Source organism: Mytilus galloprovincialis, chromosome 12, assembly GCF_965363235.1.
Source record: "Mytilus galloprovincialis chromosome 12, xbMytGall1.hap1.1, whole genome shotgun sequence".
NCBI classification, from domain to species: Eukaryota; Metazoa; Mollusca; class Bivalvia; order Mytilida; family Mytilidae; genus Mytilus; species Mytilus galloprovincialis.
In genome coordinates, this window is record NC_134849.1 from 53462920 (window position 1) to 53481110 (window position 18191).

The following is an 18191-nucleotide window of genomic DNA, read 5'->3' on the forward strand; positions in this document are numbered from 1 at the left end:
TTATTTCCTTACATAGGTATTAAAACATTACTCCAGAGAAATGTCCATGCAAATCTAAGGTAAAATCACCCACACTGCTGTGACTTGTTAACCTGAGCAATGAAAATGAATTCATTACTAAACAACTTTCATTTAAAATTGATTGATACAATTTAAGATTAACTTTAAAATTGCAAAATAATAGTTAAAACATGTATGGATTTGGTTGTAATAGATAATATTGATAAGTTGTAAATTGTTTTATAAAATAGAATGCTGTGTTATTCTTTGTAACTTTCTTTCACAATTTGAACTATGTTTTTAATTCAAAAGTTGAAATAAAAAAAAATCCAGTCATATGTTATTATAAATGCATAATAAAAGTGGTTATGATGTGCTGGATTTTTCACTGGACATTCAGTCCAGTAAAACAATAATGTTTTACTTATAATTACATTAGATGTATGTTTCATTATAATACTTTATTCTGATTAGCTAACAGCACATCACATGTTATTCCATAAGCAATTGTATCACTCAATAAAACTTTTCATTCATGATAACACGTGGTCCCACAATAAAGTGCACAGGTGAATTAAATAAAAACAATATAAAATTCGTTTTTTCTTGATCATAGCTAAAAAAATGTAATTATAAGTATTGAATGCTTCTTTTTGTAACTTCATAGGGTTGTAAAAGCATTGACCGTGCGCACATTTTTAGAATGAAGCGCTTCCGTGCTTCATACAAAATGAACTTCGGTCAACGCTTTTACACCCCAATGAATTTACAAAAAGAAGCATTCAATACTTAAGTAAACAAAATTTACTTATGTCGATACATACTAATATTATACTCAACAAAGGGAGGAGAAAGATACCAAAGAGATTATCAAACTCATAAGTCGAAAATAAAGTGACAAAACAATGGCAAAAAAAGAAAAAGACAGTCTCAAACAACACATCTAGAAGATTAAAACTGAACAACACAAATCCAACTAAAACTGAGCAACACAAATCCAACTAAAACTGAGCAACACAAATCCAACTAAAACTGAGCAACACAAATCCAACTAAAACTGAGCAACACAAATCCAACTAAAACTAAGCAACACAAGCCCAACTAAAACTGAGCAACACAAGCCCAACTAAAGACCAGGAATGATCTCTGATTTATGGTAAACAGATGCAGAACCATGTGTGACACCCAATGGGTTCAACATTCATAAAACTTTATTTTGAATATTCTATCGAATGATTTATTGGTCTATTTTACTAGTTTTGATTGTCATATGCAACTCGGTGTCTTTTGTGAACACTTAGAACACCAATTGATGTCCAATGGGGAACTTGTGCAATGATTTATAATTCATGTATTTTATGTAGAAGAAATGTGGGATATTCTTTAATAAGACAGTAACACACGGCCAATACATATGATCCTTACACATTAAACATGCGCTTAATTAGGTTGTTGAAAGGCGCATGAGTTTTGGGGTTGCTTACTGATGTATTTTTTGCTGGAAATGGCAGCAACAGTCGTATACTTTCATGCAAATTAATTTGTTCATCTGTATGATTGGTTACTATCTTTTACCTTGTCATTAAAGTAAATTCCCATACGATTAAACTATGTGTATGCAGCTTTATATTTCAGTACAGGGTAAAAAGTAAAATCACAAATATACTGAACTCCGAGGAAAATTCAAAAACGGTAAGTCACTAATTAAATGATAAAACACATCAAACGAGTGTACAACTGTCATATTCCTGACTTGGTAAAACACCTCAAATGTTTACAGATACCTTGTGTTACATGTTTCCGTCTTTCATATGTTCATTGTTCTTCTACTCATTTTTATGGTCCAGTGACTTAAAAATATGTATAATTTTTGTCATTGACTTCATTTGTACGGTTCATTGCTCAATGTTAAATTTGTGTTTTGTGGTCTTTTTTTCTCATACCTCAAGCAATTTGTCAATTAAATTTCGTGTATGGTATGATTGTGAAATGTTTATGTATATCTGGCAATTATCATCTGACCATAACCTCATTGCCATGATTCATTGGTCCATTTAAATTTCTCCTAGTTTAGTTTGTTTCTTAGATACTATAAGCAAAAGGTCAACTGTATTTAAAGCATATAATGATTGTAACGTGTACAAGTTTTTCTGGCATGGTTCATCTGACTTCGACCACATTATCATGGTTCATTAAGCAATGCTAATTTTTCCTTGTGAAATTTGTTTCTTCGATGTGCACTAGGTCAACTATATTTAAAGCATAATTGGTTTATTAAATGATTGTAAGGTGTAAACCTATTTCCAGTTTTGTTTATCTAACCTTTACCTCATGTTCTTGGATAATATTAATTGATGTGATAGTTGTAGTAAAGTTCTATATTTAAGGCTCAATATTATATCAACAGTTGGTAAGTCAGTAAAGACATTTCAGAGTGTGCATTCTTGTTGTCATTTGCATTTTTCTCCACCTTATGAGTGTCGACATGACTATATTTGATAAAAAAAATTTTGGTAGGTCTACATATCGGTGAGAAAGGATTCAACTGATCCCTACCTCATTTCATGGATTGGTGATCAATGTTGCAGTTGTATTGTAAGGTCCGTTTTTCTCATACTATAAACAGGATGCCAAGTATGGTGTATAACAACATTGTAAGGTGAACATATCCTTCTGGCAGGATGCATTTTAGTGTTTTTGGCTGTAATTTAATACTGTGACCAATAGGGCAACAATATTTATAGTGCACAGCATAATTTTAAGGTATGCTTATCTATCTGGCAGGATTCATCTGACATTGGCTGCATTTTCATAATCCATTGGTCAATGTTGCATTTTAGTGTTTTCGGCTGTAATTTAAAAACTGTGATCAATAGATCAACTATATTTAGTGGATTATACAATTGTAAGGTGTGCATGTCTACCTGGCAGGTATCTGTCGGCCTCTTCTTTGATTTTATACTAAGCAGGACAACTATTTTTGGTTGATTGAATAATTGTTACATAAACATTTCCGTCTCGCTGATTTCACCCGACTCTGACATCATTTTCATGAGTTATTGGTCAATGTAGATTTACAGTGTTGAGTCTGTTTGTAAGACACTTAGGTCAACCATATCTGGTGAATGAAATGATTGTGAGGTGTACGTGCCTGTCTTTCAGGAATCATTTGACATTGACCTCATTGATAATGTAAAAGGTTTTACTAGATGAATCGCACAAACTTATATATATATACCTTTAAGATTCAACAAAACATCTTATCAGTAAAGCAGGATGTATATTCAAGTGCATGCGTGTACTCTTGTCTGCCAGACTTAAACTCAATAACTGTGTCATTGAACAGATATTGTATGTTACTGTTACAAAAACGTAAGCTGCTTCACTGTCACACTGACATGTGATCGGATGGTTTATACAAAGTTGTAATCTGATATCTGATAGACGTATTCTATGATTGTAAACGTAAATTTCCTTACAGTCGAATTTAGGTATGCTGATTTGTTTTCACATAAAAATATACTCGATTGGTTTATCATGGTTATGTCATCTTTAACTGTGGCATTCAAATATGATCCCTTAATGTTGCATTGACGTACACTCGTTGGTTTTTCTACATGCATGTTTTTGGTTTTTTATTTATATTATGTTGTTATCTGATAGACATAACAAATATATAATATAACTGTGTCAATTACGTTAAATCTCTAACAATCGGATTAACATATTCACGGCTGTATTTGTATTAAATTATACCCAGTTGTCAAATAGACATGTACTTCATAACTGAATACAAATATACTCAAAACCATAAGTTGACATACTCCTTTACTGTTTCATTGACATATACTCTCTTACTACATTGACATATACTTCCTTACTGCGTCTTTGACATATACTTCGTTTACTGTGTTTTTTACAGACGCTCCATTTTGTGTCAACGACTTATACCACATGACTGTAGCATTACATATATTTCATTATGACCATTGATATATCGTCTCTTACTTTTTAATTGACATATACAAGTAGCATTTATAGTCCCTCATAGTGTAATTGACGCATACTTCATTACTGTTAATGATATTCTCAAGTATTGTGTCATTGCATATACATGTTGTTCCTTATTTTGTCAATGTCATATATTCGTTACTGTGTCCTTGATTACCTTAGCTATATTTGACAAAATCTTAGGAATTTTTGGTCCTCAATGCTCTTCAACTTCGTACTTTATTTGGCCTTTTATAGCATTTTTGATTCGAGCGTCACTGATGAGTCTTGTAGACGAAACGCGCGTCTGGCGTAAATATTAAATTTTAATTCTGGTATCTATGATGAGTTTATTTGACATACACGCCATACTGTGTCATTGATATAAAAACCATTACTCATACTGACATATACTTCCTTAATGTGTCACTGACACATCTTTTACTGTGTCATTGATACACTCCATAACAGTAACATTACCATAGCATATACTTGAGCTATAATACTGTGTCATTGAGATAAACTCCCTTACTGTACAAGTGTCATTGACATATACGTTATGAACGCGTCATTGACATACACTTTATTGCTGTGGCATTGATACTCTCCACGACAGTGTCATTGACATATACTCTATTTATGTGTTATTCACATATGCTCTCTTACTATGTTATTACCATATACTCCATAACATGGTCCTTGTCATATGTCCCATGACTGTGTTATTGCAATATATTCCGTTAGTGTATCTTTGAAATATTCGCCGGTGGTATTTCTGTTTGAATTGTTTCACACTAGTCATTTTCGGGCCCCTTTACACATGTTATAGCTTGCTGTTCAATGTAAGCCAAGGCTCCTTGTCAAAGGACGTACTTTGACCTATAATGGTTGATCATTGGCACTCATACCACATGTTCTTATATCTATTTATTATCTTTTAAATTATATATAATCCATTTCTGTGTCATTGGCATATACCCCCTTACTGTGTCATTGACATAAAGTCAATTAGTACTATGGAACTGAGATATTGTCTGCTGTTTTTCTTAATGAATTTCTTCTCAGATGTGTCTCACAAAACTTGCCATCTGTTGTTGTGTGACGTTCATTGACACGAACATTTTTGAGAAAACTATTTTAGGAGTATTCTTATGAATGTTGTCTTTTATACCGTTCCATAAGGATGCCGTATTAAACGGTTTAGATTTCAAATTGGTCCTTCTAGAACTTATTTGTTATAAAAAACCTTGTTTTGAAATGAAAAGAAATACCCATTGAAGATCACTCTTAATCTCTGTATTATATGGTATTTCTTAATTTTATATCCTACATCGATAAGGTTTTAATGTCTTAAACAGAAAGTTGAAACTATTAGTATATATATATTTATTTATGTTTTTTTCTCTCTGATAAACATACAATGATTTATATTTCAGCACAACTGCTGAAAAAAAAAAATTATGTTTCCATTAATTCAACAAATTTATCAACTATGTACAATGTATGCAGTGTAGTTTAGTAAACTATTAAAAAACATACGACTAAAACACAAATTCATTATTTAATGCTTAATTATGTACAAAAGCATTAATACACAAAGTAACATTATTTAAAACGCAAAGTCATTTATGTACAAGCTGATTCATTACTATTCATTCTAAGATTACATTTACATGATATATTGTTTACGGTTCTACCCTAGTAATAATCCATGATTTTTCCAGTTTGTTTTAATGTTTCTATATTTTTGTTAGGTTTGAAATGTTTGTTTTAAGTGGATAATTAGAGGCAAAAGTAATTACAATTTCATAAATCTATTAACAAAATACACATCAACTATCTTAACCAGAAAACTTATACAAAAATTGCTTATTATTTGAAAGTCACTGAACAATGTAATAAAGGACAGGGCCTCAAAATAGTCATCACACTGATATGTAATGGTAGTAATGCATCTTCATATAAAATATCAATGATCTATCACAAGTTGTTCCTATCAAACTAGTAAAGGCTGATGACCAAAACAGAATAATACTACAATACTGCTGGCTGTTTAAAAACATGCAGATAGAAGGTTATAACATTATTTACAAAAATCCTAAATATGTACAGTAAAAAATAAAATTCTTTCAATTTGTTAAGAAGTCAAATCGAGAGTAGAATGAGACCTAAACACTAAACTTCCAACAGTATAATTATAAGTCAAACAAAGTGAGTTAAACCAAGGAATATTTTTTCTTTATGTATACCAAAACTTCTCGTATTATTTTGTGGCTTTATTTTATTTTATCAAAAGAAGCAATAAGTTTAAGTATTTCAAATATATGCTTCTGTTTAAAATGAAACGTATCTAAATAATCATGAAAAAGTGGTATGAACCAGTATTCCAACTACTAATACTACTATTCTTAATATGTTTCCGGTGTAAGTTGTTGCACTTTTAATTATCAAAAGTATGAACGCATAACTTAAAGAACTTTGTTAGTATTAACGGTCCTACATGAACTCAAGGTAAGTTGTAAGTGCTAAGTGTTATGTATAAATAAATATCTGTGATTCCTTTTTTAAGGAATAGTCTTATTCCACACCATATGTCTTCTCGAGGAAATTTAGTCCTTTAGCAGCTTCAACACGCCTTAAAGCGGTCATAAGCCAGAAGATAGTTGGTTTTGGGTGGTCTGTTTTCTTCCATTTTATTAGAAGATCATGAATTTGACCATCCAAATCCTTTGGAAAGTTGTGCATAGTCTTCCGAATGTCCTCAATACTTCGACCTAATTCAATTCCTAAGTGGACAACACAATCACCTATCAAGGTTTTTTCTGTCAAAGAATCAATGACCTCATCTGACGGAACATCTTGAAGACGCATTCGAGCCTTTTCTGTAAAAAATTAAATGACATGAAATGATAATTTTAATACATGATAAGTATTTGATTTCCATTGACCATTTATACTTTGTTAACAAATAACAAAAAAATTCCATCAAAGTTTACAAGTCTATATCATGAATATATTGACAGTTCATTTTTTTTGTGACTTTTAAAATAATAATAGACTTACCTATTAAACTATGGTCCTGTCTATGTACCTGGAATATGTCAAATATATATAAGGAATTATAGAATTTTAGATGTGTCTGCCAATTGAATATACGTTATATTGATTTCTTTATATAATGGAAAATGTCCAAATGAAAAAAGATGTTCTAAGAGAAACAATTTGGCAGGTATCTGAATACGGATTTAATAATTTAGTTGCTTATTCCTCCCATAAATATCATTTCATCATATAGTATGTCATTCACAAGGTGCCATCTTTTAATAAATCAAACATGGTGTCCTTATGGAGCAATAGTGGAAGAAATGGTCAAAGTCTAATAATGCCCGCAATATTAATTAGATCTAGATACTGATACAATATGGTCAACTACAAATGAGGGCATAGAGTCCCTCACTTATCATAACTTTCTGTATAACATTCTCAGAGAAGTTACATTCACAAGGTGTTGTCTCTAAAAAGCCTGTGTCCCTAACATTTGTCTCTGTGCATATTAAACAAAGGACACTCTACAATATTGTAGATGAGGATATCATTTATGACAAAAATGTTTTTTTTTATTGATCTTGTATAGCGTATCATATACTAGTCTGTTAAGTGTCCTGCTATCTTCCGTAGTTTTTGCTTAAAACACAAAAGAGTAAAAAAATCATAGTTGAAGGGCAATCAAGAGAGAGAGAGTCTACTAACAATATTTCCTTATTGATAATTTTTTGTGATCTTAAATGTTTTCTTACCTATTATATTTTTTTACCATATACGGCAAAACGCAAAAACAAAAAAAAGAATATCTCCATTTAAGATGGTACCTAACACTACAGGGAGATAACTATGTAAAGTCAGCTAAACGTTTTAATTACGTTGTGTTGTAAAAGGAATATTAAGCTTCTCAATGATCAAAATTGGTGTTTGTCAAATTGCTATATAACCAGTGTAATTTTTCTGACAAAACGGTTGGTCCAAAATTTGTTATATTTTAATACTTTTGTTAAAGGGTCAAAGTAAATACTCTGAAAACTTTTTATGAAAATTAATTGAGCAAAATTAATTTTAGTGAAAGTGTTGGGTACCATCTTAAGTGCAATAACTTCAATAAAGATGCTTCGAACGATTTTCTCTTGATTGTCTTATTTGTAAATCTTGTCTTGCAGTTCATTTTTGCTACTCTTAGATTCTATCTTTAAAAAATAATTTAAAGATATAAGAATTAAACGCAATAAATTGGTCGAAGTTGTCACCAAAGGGCTATAACTCTAATTAAATTGGACTGACGATTTCGACAAAAAGCATTTGTATAACTTTTCATGCTTATCAATTATGTCGTGCCTTCGACTTTAGCAAGCCCTAATGATCCTACATTCCGTCGTCGTCGGCGGCGGCGGCTTCCACACATATTCACTCTGTTGTTAAAGTTTAGAAATTTTAATAATTTTCTTCACCTAACCTGGATTTGTACCACATTGGACAGAAGCATGTTTATGATTATAAGATAGTATACAGAAGTAAATTTAAAAAAAAAGAAATTCCATTTTTTCCGTTTTTTTACTTATAAATAGACTTAGTTTTTTTTTGCTAGGAAACATTACATTTACTCTGTGGTTAACGTTTTTAAAATTTTAATAAATTTCTTAAACTATCCATTTTTTTTTAACAAACTTGGACAGAAGCTTCTTACATTCCAAAGATAATATCGAGAGGAATACTTTTATTGATTTTTACCTCATTTTTGCTGCGATTAACAGCAAAAGTAGGCGAGACACTGGGTTCCGAGGAACCCTTTCGAATTTAAAAGTTTATCTATTTATATTATAGTTTTCAAGATAATCATAGATAATAGCAAAACACGAACAAAAATAGTAAACATTTTTATTTTAAGGCAATAGCTTCAGAAATCGTCTGACAGTTTTGACGTATATCGTTAATTAGTAGAGATCATCATACTGAATATTTTGATCCTGTGATATTTTCTATATATATATAACGGTTTTCAAAACAATAGATACAACTTGCATTTTACCCCATTGTTCTGTTTAGCTATAGCGGCCATGTTGGTTGGCAGGCGGACACTTTTCTTTAACAAGATACACATATAATGGTTTTGACCAAATTTAGTTGATTTTGGCCCAGTAGTTTCAGAGGAGATTATATTTGTTAAAATTAACAAACGACGACTTCGGACGACCGACGCCAAGTAATGAGAAAACATCCCTTAGCCCATGTAGCCAGGTGCGCAAAAATGGATCATAGACTCTCTTAATCCGGTAAACTCGAATGGATGGATAGAGGGACAGGAAAACGAAAACTCTACCTTTATTTCCTCGGCTGGTCATGGGGTTGGTAAACCATGTTAACAAACATTTCAATGGTTTTGCAAAATGCTTACAAATAATCCTCCCGTAATGAGGTATTTTCTGTACACGTACATGCAGTAAATAAAATGGAGACGCATGTTCAAAATAGTAGTTTAAATATTCAAACATTTACAGATAATGTAGACACGTATGAGACAATATAACCGATACGCAGTTGTATAATGTTCTATCTTTGTTTGGTGAAAATATATCCTACAAAACCATATCAGTTGTATTTTGATATGAAATATTTTGTTATCTTTATGGTTTTGATTTTTCCCTTCATCGCAATTCATTATTTGGTTTCTTTGTAAGCCGGGCATCGAGAGTTTTTATTCTCCGCCTTTTATCTAATATAGCAATAGCATATCGACCTGTCATATCGAATATTGTAACTGATTTGTTTTAAAGAAATTTCCCACTTTCTTTACTCATAAATGATGAGCTGTACAATTGACTGGATTTTTTTAGATTTTTTAAAGGTAACCGTTGTTAAGGTTGAGGGAAACACGTGTAAATGAAGTTGCTGTGTTTAAATACATGGCATTTTCAACCACGTTCTGTGCATATTTTACAGGGATCAAATGTCCTGAACGGTAGAAGTTAAATCAACAATTTTGAACTTGGTTACGCCCAGATTAAACGCAGCTTAAATGGGTATTATTTTACACTAATGCACTGAAATAGCGAAACGACATTTCCACATTCATCAAGGAATTGTACTGTTGAACAGTAAAGATAAAAATTGTTAATATTACTATATTTAGTCACGAGTATTACTCAATTTATTCCACTTGACTGGGCGGAGTTTAACCGTTTCGCTCATAATAAACCATTCCATCTATAGATAGGCGTTTTAGGATAAACTCATCAATGAAGTGTCCAGTTATTCTTTTGTTAATTCCTTTGATGGCACTGATAGGTGATTAGAAATCAGTAATAATTATAACGGCAATCATCCTAATCACACACATCTTCAAATAGACTGTCCTTATGCAAATTCAAACGTAAGCTCCGCCCGATCAGTTGAAATGACATTGGTAATAACGCTATATTATAAATAAAAAAACATTGGTTAAACTTTTTATATGTGTTTGCAGCCAGCAACTGCATTTCACATGGTTTCAACCACATGCTACGTTCAGAAAACCCAGTTAAAAACAAAATAATTAGTCTAACCTGACATAGATAGTGTTGTCTGTCGATCGCTGTCAGAGCCGTCAGCAATTTCCCAAATGTTGCAGATGATTGGCCACTTTCTTCTCTATCCCTCCACTGAAACAGTCCCATCAACATAAAATTCATCGGATTTGCGAAATAACAAAAATTCAAGTTGTCGTAATCAGCTTTGCTCATACCAAGATGAAAGAAGAAATTATAGAAGTCACCAATCCCCAAGGTACGTGCTAGATGCACAAAATGATGATCCATAGGTTTATGACAGAAGATGTCTGCATCAACACCTCGAAAAAAAATATGAATTTAAATTAACAATGGTGAACTATATTTAGACATTAATGACATCATTTATGACATTGTTCCAATGTCATTTTCCCTCACTCGTATGCCAAAAAGGTGGCTATACATTTTCTTGCATATTAGCAAACAAGGTTTTGCCATTTTACTGAATTTTCTGTTTAAATGTAATGGATGTATAATGGTTTACTTTTATAAATTGTTACTTGGATGAAGAGTCTCATTGGCACTTATACCACACCTTCCTATATCTATGTATAACTGAAGAACTCTTAAAAATATATGTTGTAAACTTAACTGCAAGGTGTAAATTGTACAAACATTTATATATAGAATCTGAAATAAGTGAGAGTTTGTAATTTGTAAGGATTAAGGGCAAAAATAACTGACTTTTATATGAAAAAGAACTTCTATCTCCTGGTATTTAATTTTGATAGTAAAATGCAAATGTTTGCAATCAAAATGATAATACCTGTAAATGTAAACTGTTAAAAAAATGTAAAGTTAACCTTGATTGAAGGCGCAAGGCAATATATCTTAAATAAAAATAGGACGAAAAAATGCGTATTTAGGTGCATTCTAAATATGAAATTAATTAAAAAAATAGACGCTCATTCAAATATGACTAAAGGCCGAGGTCATATAAAAGAGGGACAAAAGAAACCAGAGGGACAGTCAAACTCATAGATTGAAAATAAACTGACAACGCCATGGCTAAAAATAAAAAGACAAAAAGCCAAACAATAGTACAGAAGCCACAACATAGAAAACTTAAGAATAAGCAACACGAACCCCATAATATTAATCTATTGACATACTACTTGTAGCTGTACTTGAACTAATTTTATAACAAACAAATATCTTTAAAAATTCTAAAATCAAAAGACCTTGACTGAAGGCCAAATCTGATCTTACTGACATAATCACCACCTAATAATTGTTGATTCCACTATTGCTGCCAGTTACAGCACGTCTAAGTCTCGCTTTCGCAACTTTGTCCAGGATCATGTATCGCTAAACTTGAATTTATCTTTATATTCGTATATCTAAACAAAACTAATACAAAATTAGAGGTGGTATCATTTTTTATGAAACAACTGACACCATGGACCAACATGACGTATATGTTAACAGCTCTAAGTCACCGCACGGTATTCACCAATAAACAAAACCCACACCACAAAGCCAGCTTTAACAAGCAACAAAATGAGAGTGGTAAAATAATTCAAATGAGAAAAAAATTAACGACCTGATTTATGTACAAAAGAAAATATACAACAACAAACGACAACCACTAAAACAGACAGAATTTGGATGGGTTAATCTAGTTTGTTGGTGCAAAACCCCCCGTTGAGTAATACTACGTATAGAATAAGAACAGACAAATGAGTTGAAAAGGGCTTAATTATAACATCGACAATAGAGAAAACATCTAACAAAAACACAGACTGGACGCTGCCAAGTATAAGCAAATAACAGCTAAAATGAAACCTGCATTAAGACTAAAATATCATATCACCAAAAAAACATGTTTTTTGGGGGGTTTTCCAAGTCATTAAAACAGTTGATTGCTTTAAATCAATTATACAGTTATTTCTATAAATCGTAGTTTCTGCAATAAATACAAACATGTAAAGCTATTGCCAATCACGGTAAAAATGAGTCAACTACTAATCTTATTTGTGTGTCTTTACTCGCTGACCAGTTATTTTTTGTTAAAGATTCCAATTATATACTACAGTTTCAACAAAAACAAAAAGTTTTAAGAAAAGGAAAAATAATTGTGCTGTACTATTATGTTATATTTTTAGCCTAAGAACATATTACAATGGTGATAGGGATTCGGGAAAAAAGCACATTACATAAATTATAAATCACAAGAAGTTCCTTAACTTTGGCCCAATAGTTTCGTAGTTTCAGTATGAACGAGATCAAATATGAATAGAACACTCAGAATAAAATGAACCTTTATCGGGACAATAGCAGGTATATCTACACGAATAATATTGTCTGTCACATTCAGTAGTTTAATTAAGGGAGAGGAACATGAAAAGCAAGTGTACAATTTAAATAAACAAAAACAATATTTTTTGAATATTTGACAGAAAAAAAACACTAATCACAAATATGCCATAAATTAAAGCTGTAATAACCTATATATAACTGTATTGTCTAGATTATCCAGCAGGATTTTCATAGCACATCATTAATAGCATGCATCCGATGTTGAAATACAAACTTTTAGTCACTATATTTCAACAATTTTGGTCGGTTCATTTATAAAATATGGTCTGTTGAAACATTGAGATCATACTATTTGTTTGTCATAAATGTGTGTATTCCTCATTCACAGTACATGTTGTAGGCTTTCTACCAGTTGCGCACGATATGTTCACCACTAACAGTACCCAAGTTTTGCGTGGATAAGTTCACGTGTTTTTAATTTTATTTGTTCTGAGACATTTTTCTTTGCCCAGTACTTGACCTGAGTTTTGATTTCAATGTGATATTTATTTTATTTTTGGCACTCATCTAAACTATATAAATACCTGTACAGTTTGGATCACAAGGAGCTTTATTCTAAAAAATAAATAATCAGTACATTGCTCTTATTCGTATTATTTTTGGATTGCCAAATTTGACAATCTTGGACTAATACATGGACATAATGGATAAGGTTAACTGGTATTATTTTGTAAGGGTAATTTCTAAAAATGCAATTTACAAAAAAAAAAAAAAAAAAAAAAAAATCCAAACAAACGAAAAACAAGAACCAACGACAACCTATTAACTACAGGCTACCAACTCGGGACAAGCACACATACATTTGTTTACCTAATTTGGCTGATTCAAACAACTCAACTCTCTGCAAAACTTGAAACAGTGGTGTAACAACACTAAATTATAACAAACTAACCAAAGCGTTAAAGCGCTAGAAAACATTTGCCGTATATCAAAACATTGCAAAAGGACATGCCAAATACTTGACCCTTTTGTTTAAACTGCTTCCGTACGAAATAGGGGGCATCGTAATCTTGATACACAAAATTACCACTTGGAAATAAACACGACTTGTTGCAGATCCGCAAACCTAGTACCAAGTACGATTTACCAATAATACCCTCCGTTTATTACATTTGATATTTTGATATTTAAACAAGAAAGATGGTCCTCTATTTTGAAGATAAACAAAAATGGCCATACACGATGACATTAAAAGTAACAGCTGATGAAAACCAGTTGCAAAAGGCTTAGCACACATAAATGTAGATCAGTCCATTGCTCTTATTTATATTATTTTTTGGACTGCTAAATTTGACAATTTTTGATTAATGCATGGACGAATAAGGTTAACTGGTATTATTTTGTTTCCCCTTGTTAATGATGCAACTATCATGTTAACAGAAACTAACATACTGTACATGTAATTGTACTTAAAAAAACAATCTTTACAATGTATATCAGTAATAAGTCATATAAGAGGGACGAAAGATACCAGAGGGACAGTTAAACTCATGGACTGATAATAAACTGACAACGGCCATGGCTAAAAATAAAAAGACAAACAGACACGTAATAGTAAAGAAGACAAAACATAGAAACCTAAAGACTAATCAACACGAACCATATAATGCTTATAGATATTTTCGGAATGTATAAGTTACACACCTTACACATGTATGTGTCCAGCAAGGACAACAGGTAATTTTTTATTATTGGTTTTCTCAAAGTAAACAATGATCACAGGTACATCATGCACATTTTATCAAATAAATCTCGTCTAAAGGTGGTTTACTATAGTTTGTAAGAAACTATATAAAATCTTTATTCAGTTTCAATTAATTACATGTGCAGTGCATTGATGCAATCATTCCTAACGTACAATTTTATGCTATAAATTGCATATAAAAACACATTCACAACTTGTTGCCTTTTGTTGGCTGTTGTTCGTGTGTTTCTTTGTCAATTTTATTTATATTGTAGTCCTGTGGTGTTGAGTTGTCATCTTAATGTTATATTTCACATGGCTATAAAAGGGGAGGTTTGGCATGCCACAAAACCAGGTTCAACCCGCTATTTTGTTCTTTAAAAATGTCCTGTACCAAATCAGGAATATGGCTATTGTTATATTATAGTTCGTTTCTGTATGTGTTACATTTTAACGTTGCGTCGTTTGTTTTCTCTTATTTTTTAGTGTAAATTCACATTGCGATAAGACGTGTCACGATACTTGTCTATCCCAAATTCATGTATTTGGTTTTGATGTTATATTTGTTATTCTCGTGGGATTTTGTCTGTTGCTTGGTCCGTTTCTGTGTGTGTTACATTGTAGTGTTGTGTCTTTGTTCTCCTCTTATATATACTTATGCGTTTCCTTCAGTTTTAGAATGTTACCCCGATTTTGTTTTTTGTCCATGGATTTATGAGTTTGAACATCGGTATACTGTTGCCTTTATTTAAAAAAAATATTTTGAAGGAAATGATCCGAGGAAATTTCTAGTCATTTGGTCATAATTTTGTCATTAGTTGATGTTGTCTTTTCCAGATGTGAACATGTTTAATATTGCTTTACCTTATTTGTTTGGAAAATATTGCAGAGGTCTGGACGATTAAAAAAGCTTATGTTGATATCATTAGAAAATAAGAACGCCTCATAAGAACAATATAACCATCGGAACATGTGACAAATCTGGTTAAATTGGTACCAAACTGATTAAAATTCAACCAAATATTTGTTCGCACAATTTGTTTTAGGAAAAACGTAGTTTAATATGCAATATATAGCGAACAATTGTAAGTGACGAAAATTTATTGCATTTGCTTAATTAAAATATCATAAATACTGTTTTCAGGAAAACAACTGATGTCGAGAATAAACAATGCTTGCTCATATTTTAACTCATTGCAATTAATTTGTGTTATAAAAAATATTCCTTTTTACGATTTGTTTAAAGAAAACCCCTTAGCAGCATTACAATATTCTATTAAACAATTTTTCTGTCGTAAAATACTGCTTAAAGAATTTGAAATACACATTGTCATGTAAATAGATGATAATTTTTTTTCACACAACACCAATATATATTTTGTTATAAAAGGACTGATTTTGTAGAAAAAAAACCTGATACGAAAAATATTCGAAAGTGTTAGTATCCTTGTCTGATCGTTCATGCACGCACTATGCTTAAACATTGGGAAACAGTTTTAAGTATAAAATTCATATAAATAATAAAAATAGTTAAAACGAGTATCGGGCAAAAACTTTCAGCTAAATATTTCAATTTGCTATTTCCTTCATTCTTCTACACATTTTTTTCAAATCTAGAAAGTTTTCAGCAACTATCAAATAATTTCATTTGTAGGCAGTCAGACGAAATGTTTTTAAAACATATTGCTTACCTTAACTAATTTCAGAAGATTTTTTGTTTCATGTTGTTTTCCATTCTTGCATCTCCAATGCATTTGCATTTCTGCATCTGCCAATGGTATTAAACATGTCTCTCCTTTGCATACTTCTCCAACTTCTATATCAAATAAATCTGATGTTACTTGGTGATCTTGTTTCCCAAAACTACGACCGTACAACTGTAAAATTCGTCCTAATGCCAAAGTCAAGCATTCCTGAGTTTTTGTGGCCAAATCGGGTGATATGAATGCCTTTGACTCTTCATTAATAAGGTATGCAACAATTTTCTGGTCTTCTACACGAATGTGAAGTTCATTTCTGTTATCAGCATCCATAACTACAGCTTGAAAATAGAGACCAAAACGCGAGTCCACTACTTTCACAGGCCAAATACTAATTGCAGCTCCAATAAGCTTAAACGACAAAGCAGAAGGAACAACTGTCTCTTTCAGATGATAAGCAATGCATAGTGTTCTGTCATCTGTTGCAGTATTCTGCATTTCAGGTGGAATTTTAGACTTTACAATGCAAGGTACTAGAAATAAATCTGCAGTTGTATCCTTATCAGTGTAGCGTTTAGGTTCTACGAGGATGTCAAGATGAAGGAGGACCTGCACCACATATTCCTTTGTTCTGTCATCAGTCAAAATATCTTTGAAAGCTGGTTGTGACCACAGTGTAAATAGATCTGTCTTCTTTAGAACTCCAGTAGATGATAAACTCTCCAGTATGTCTCGAATGTGTCTATTCTTTGGCCAAAACATTATGTCTGTGATGAAGGCTCTTAGAATGTTGACCATTGCCGAAGGCTGAATGACAATAAAATTTCTTAATGCAGGTTCGTTAAAGTATAATAATTTTCCTATTGAGTTTTGAACAAGTAAGAAATCTTCTAGTCTTCTTTCGCTAAGAGAAAATTCATTATTTGACTTGTTTATTTCATAAAGTCTTGCTTTAGTTATCAACGTTACTCCATTTGTTCTCATATCTGATAGCTGTAAATCAAGAGGCACCCACACAATTGGCATTTGTTGTCCCCATGTTGACTGCTGGAAGGCAATACCAACTAATGTATCCGTTAAACGATCAATATCCAGGTCAGCTGCATTTGTTGCGTTGATGAAAAAGACTCTGTCGTACATGATATGGTCACGAAGCTGGTGTGAGGAAAACTTTTTTGTCAGTTCATCTTTGAAGTTAATAGCCTGTTTCTTTTTCTCATCCTGTCAATTACAACAAAATAAGCATGCAATAACACGAATAATGTGGTTTTTTTTTCATACAAAAATATTGTTTGAATAATTTGATAAATATGATAACATCTTGTATAGTGCTTGAAAATGAGCTAGGTCGAGGGAATTCAAAATGGATTTTTTTTTGATTTTTTTTTTTAAATTTTAAACAAATATCTGATGTAATTAAAGGGGCACGAACTGTCAAAATCATGGTCACCAATTTGACTCAATTTCTAAAATTTGATTGATAAATTATACTAAGTCTGAAATAAAAATTAACAATGCATTTAATCGATAACATATATATATCAACATTGCGTGTATATTTTAATTTAGACGCCAGCTAATTAACCATCGCGATGACCTCCGAATACTGATGATTACCTTACCCGATATACCTATCAACATATATAAAAATAGATTGCGACCATGTGCTGCTTGGTTTTTCAAATAAAATTGAGAAAGGAATTGGGGAATGTGTCAAAGCGACAACAACCTTTGGGTCTTCAAAGTAGCGGGAAACTACCGCACTCAGAGACGTCCTTCAGCTGGCCCCTTAAAATATGTATACTAGTTCAGTGATAATGGATGTCATACTTAACTCCGAATTATACACGAGAAACTAAAATTATAAATCATACAAGACTAACAAAGGCCAGAGGCTCCTGACTT

At 31.8% G+C, this 18191-nt stretch overlaps 1 protein-coding gene across 1 annotated transcript in view; it reads right to left on the reverse strand.

Moving 5' to 3' along the window:
- Nucleotides 1-5365: 5365 nt before the first annotated feature.
- LOC143054232 (uncharacterized) overlaps nucleotides 5366-18191 on the reverse strand; it is a 50737-nt gene continuing 37911 nt past the window's right edge. Inside the window, exons 7-11 of the mRNA XM_076227160.1 lie at nucleotides 16278-17507; nucleotides 13427-13457; nucleotides 10581-10864; nucleotides 7054-7081; nucleotides 5366-6872 (exon numbers count right to left, since the gene is read on the reverse strand). Coding sequence (XP_076083275.1) covers nucleotides 6568-6872; nucleotides 7054-7081; nucleotides 10581-10864; nucleotides 13427-13457; nucleotides 16278-17507 — 1878 coding nt within the window. The 3' untranslated portion in view covers nucleotides 5366-6567. The remainder of the gene's footprint in view (nucleotides 6873-7053; nucleotides 7082-10580; nucleotides 10865-13426; nucleotides 13458-16277; nucleotides 17508-18191) is intronic.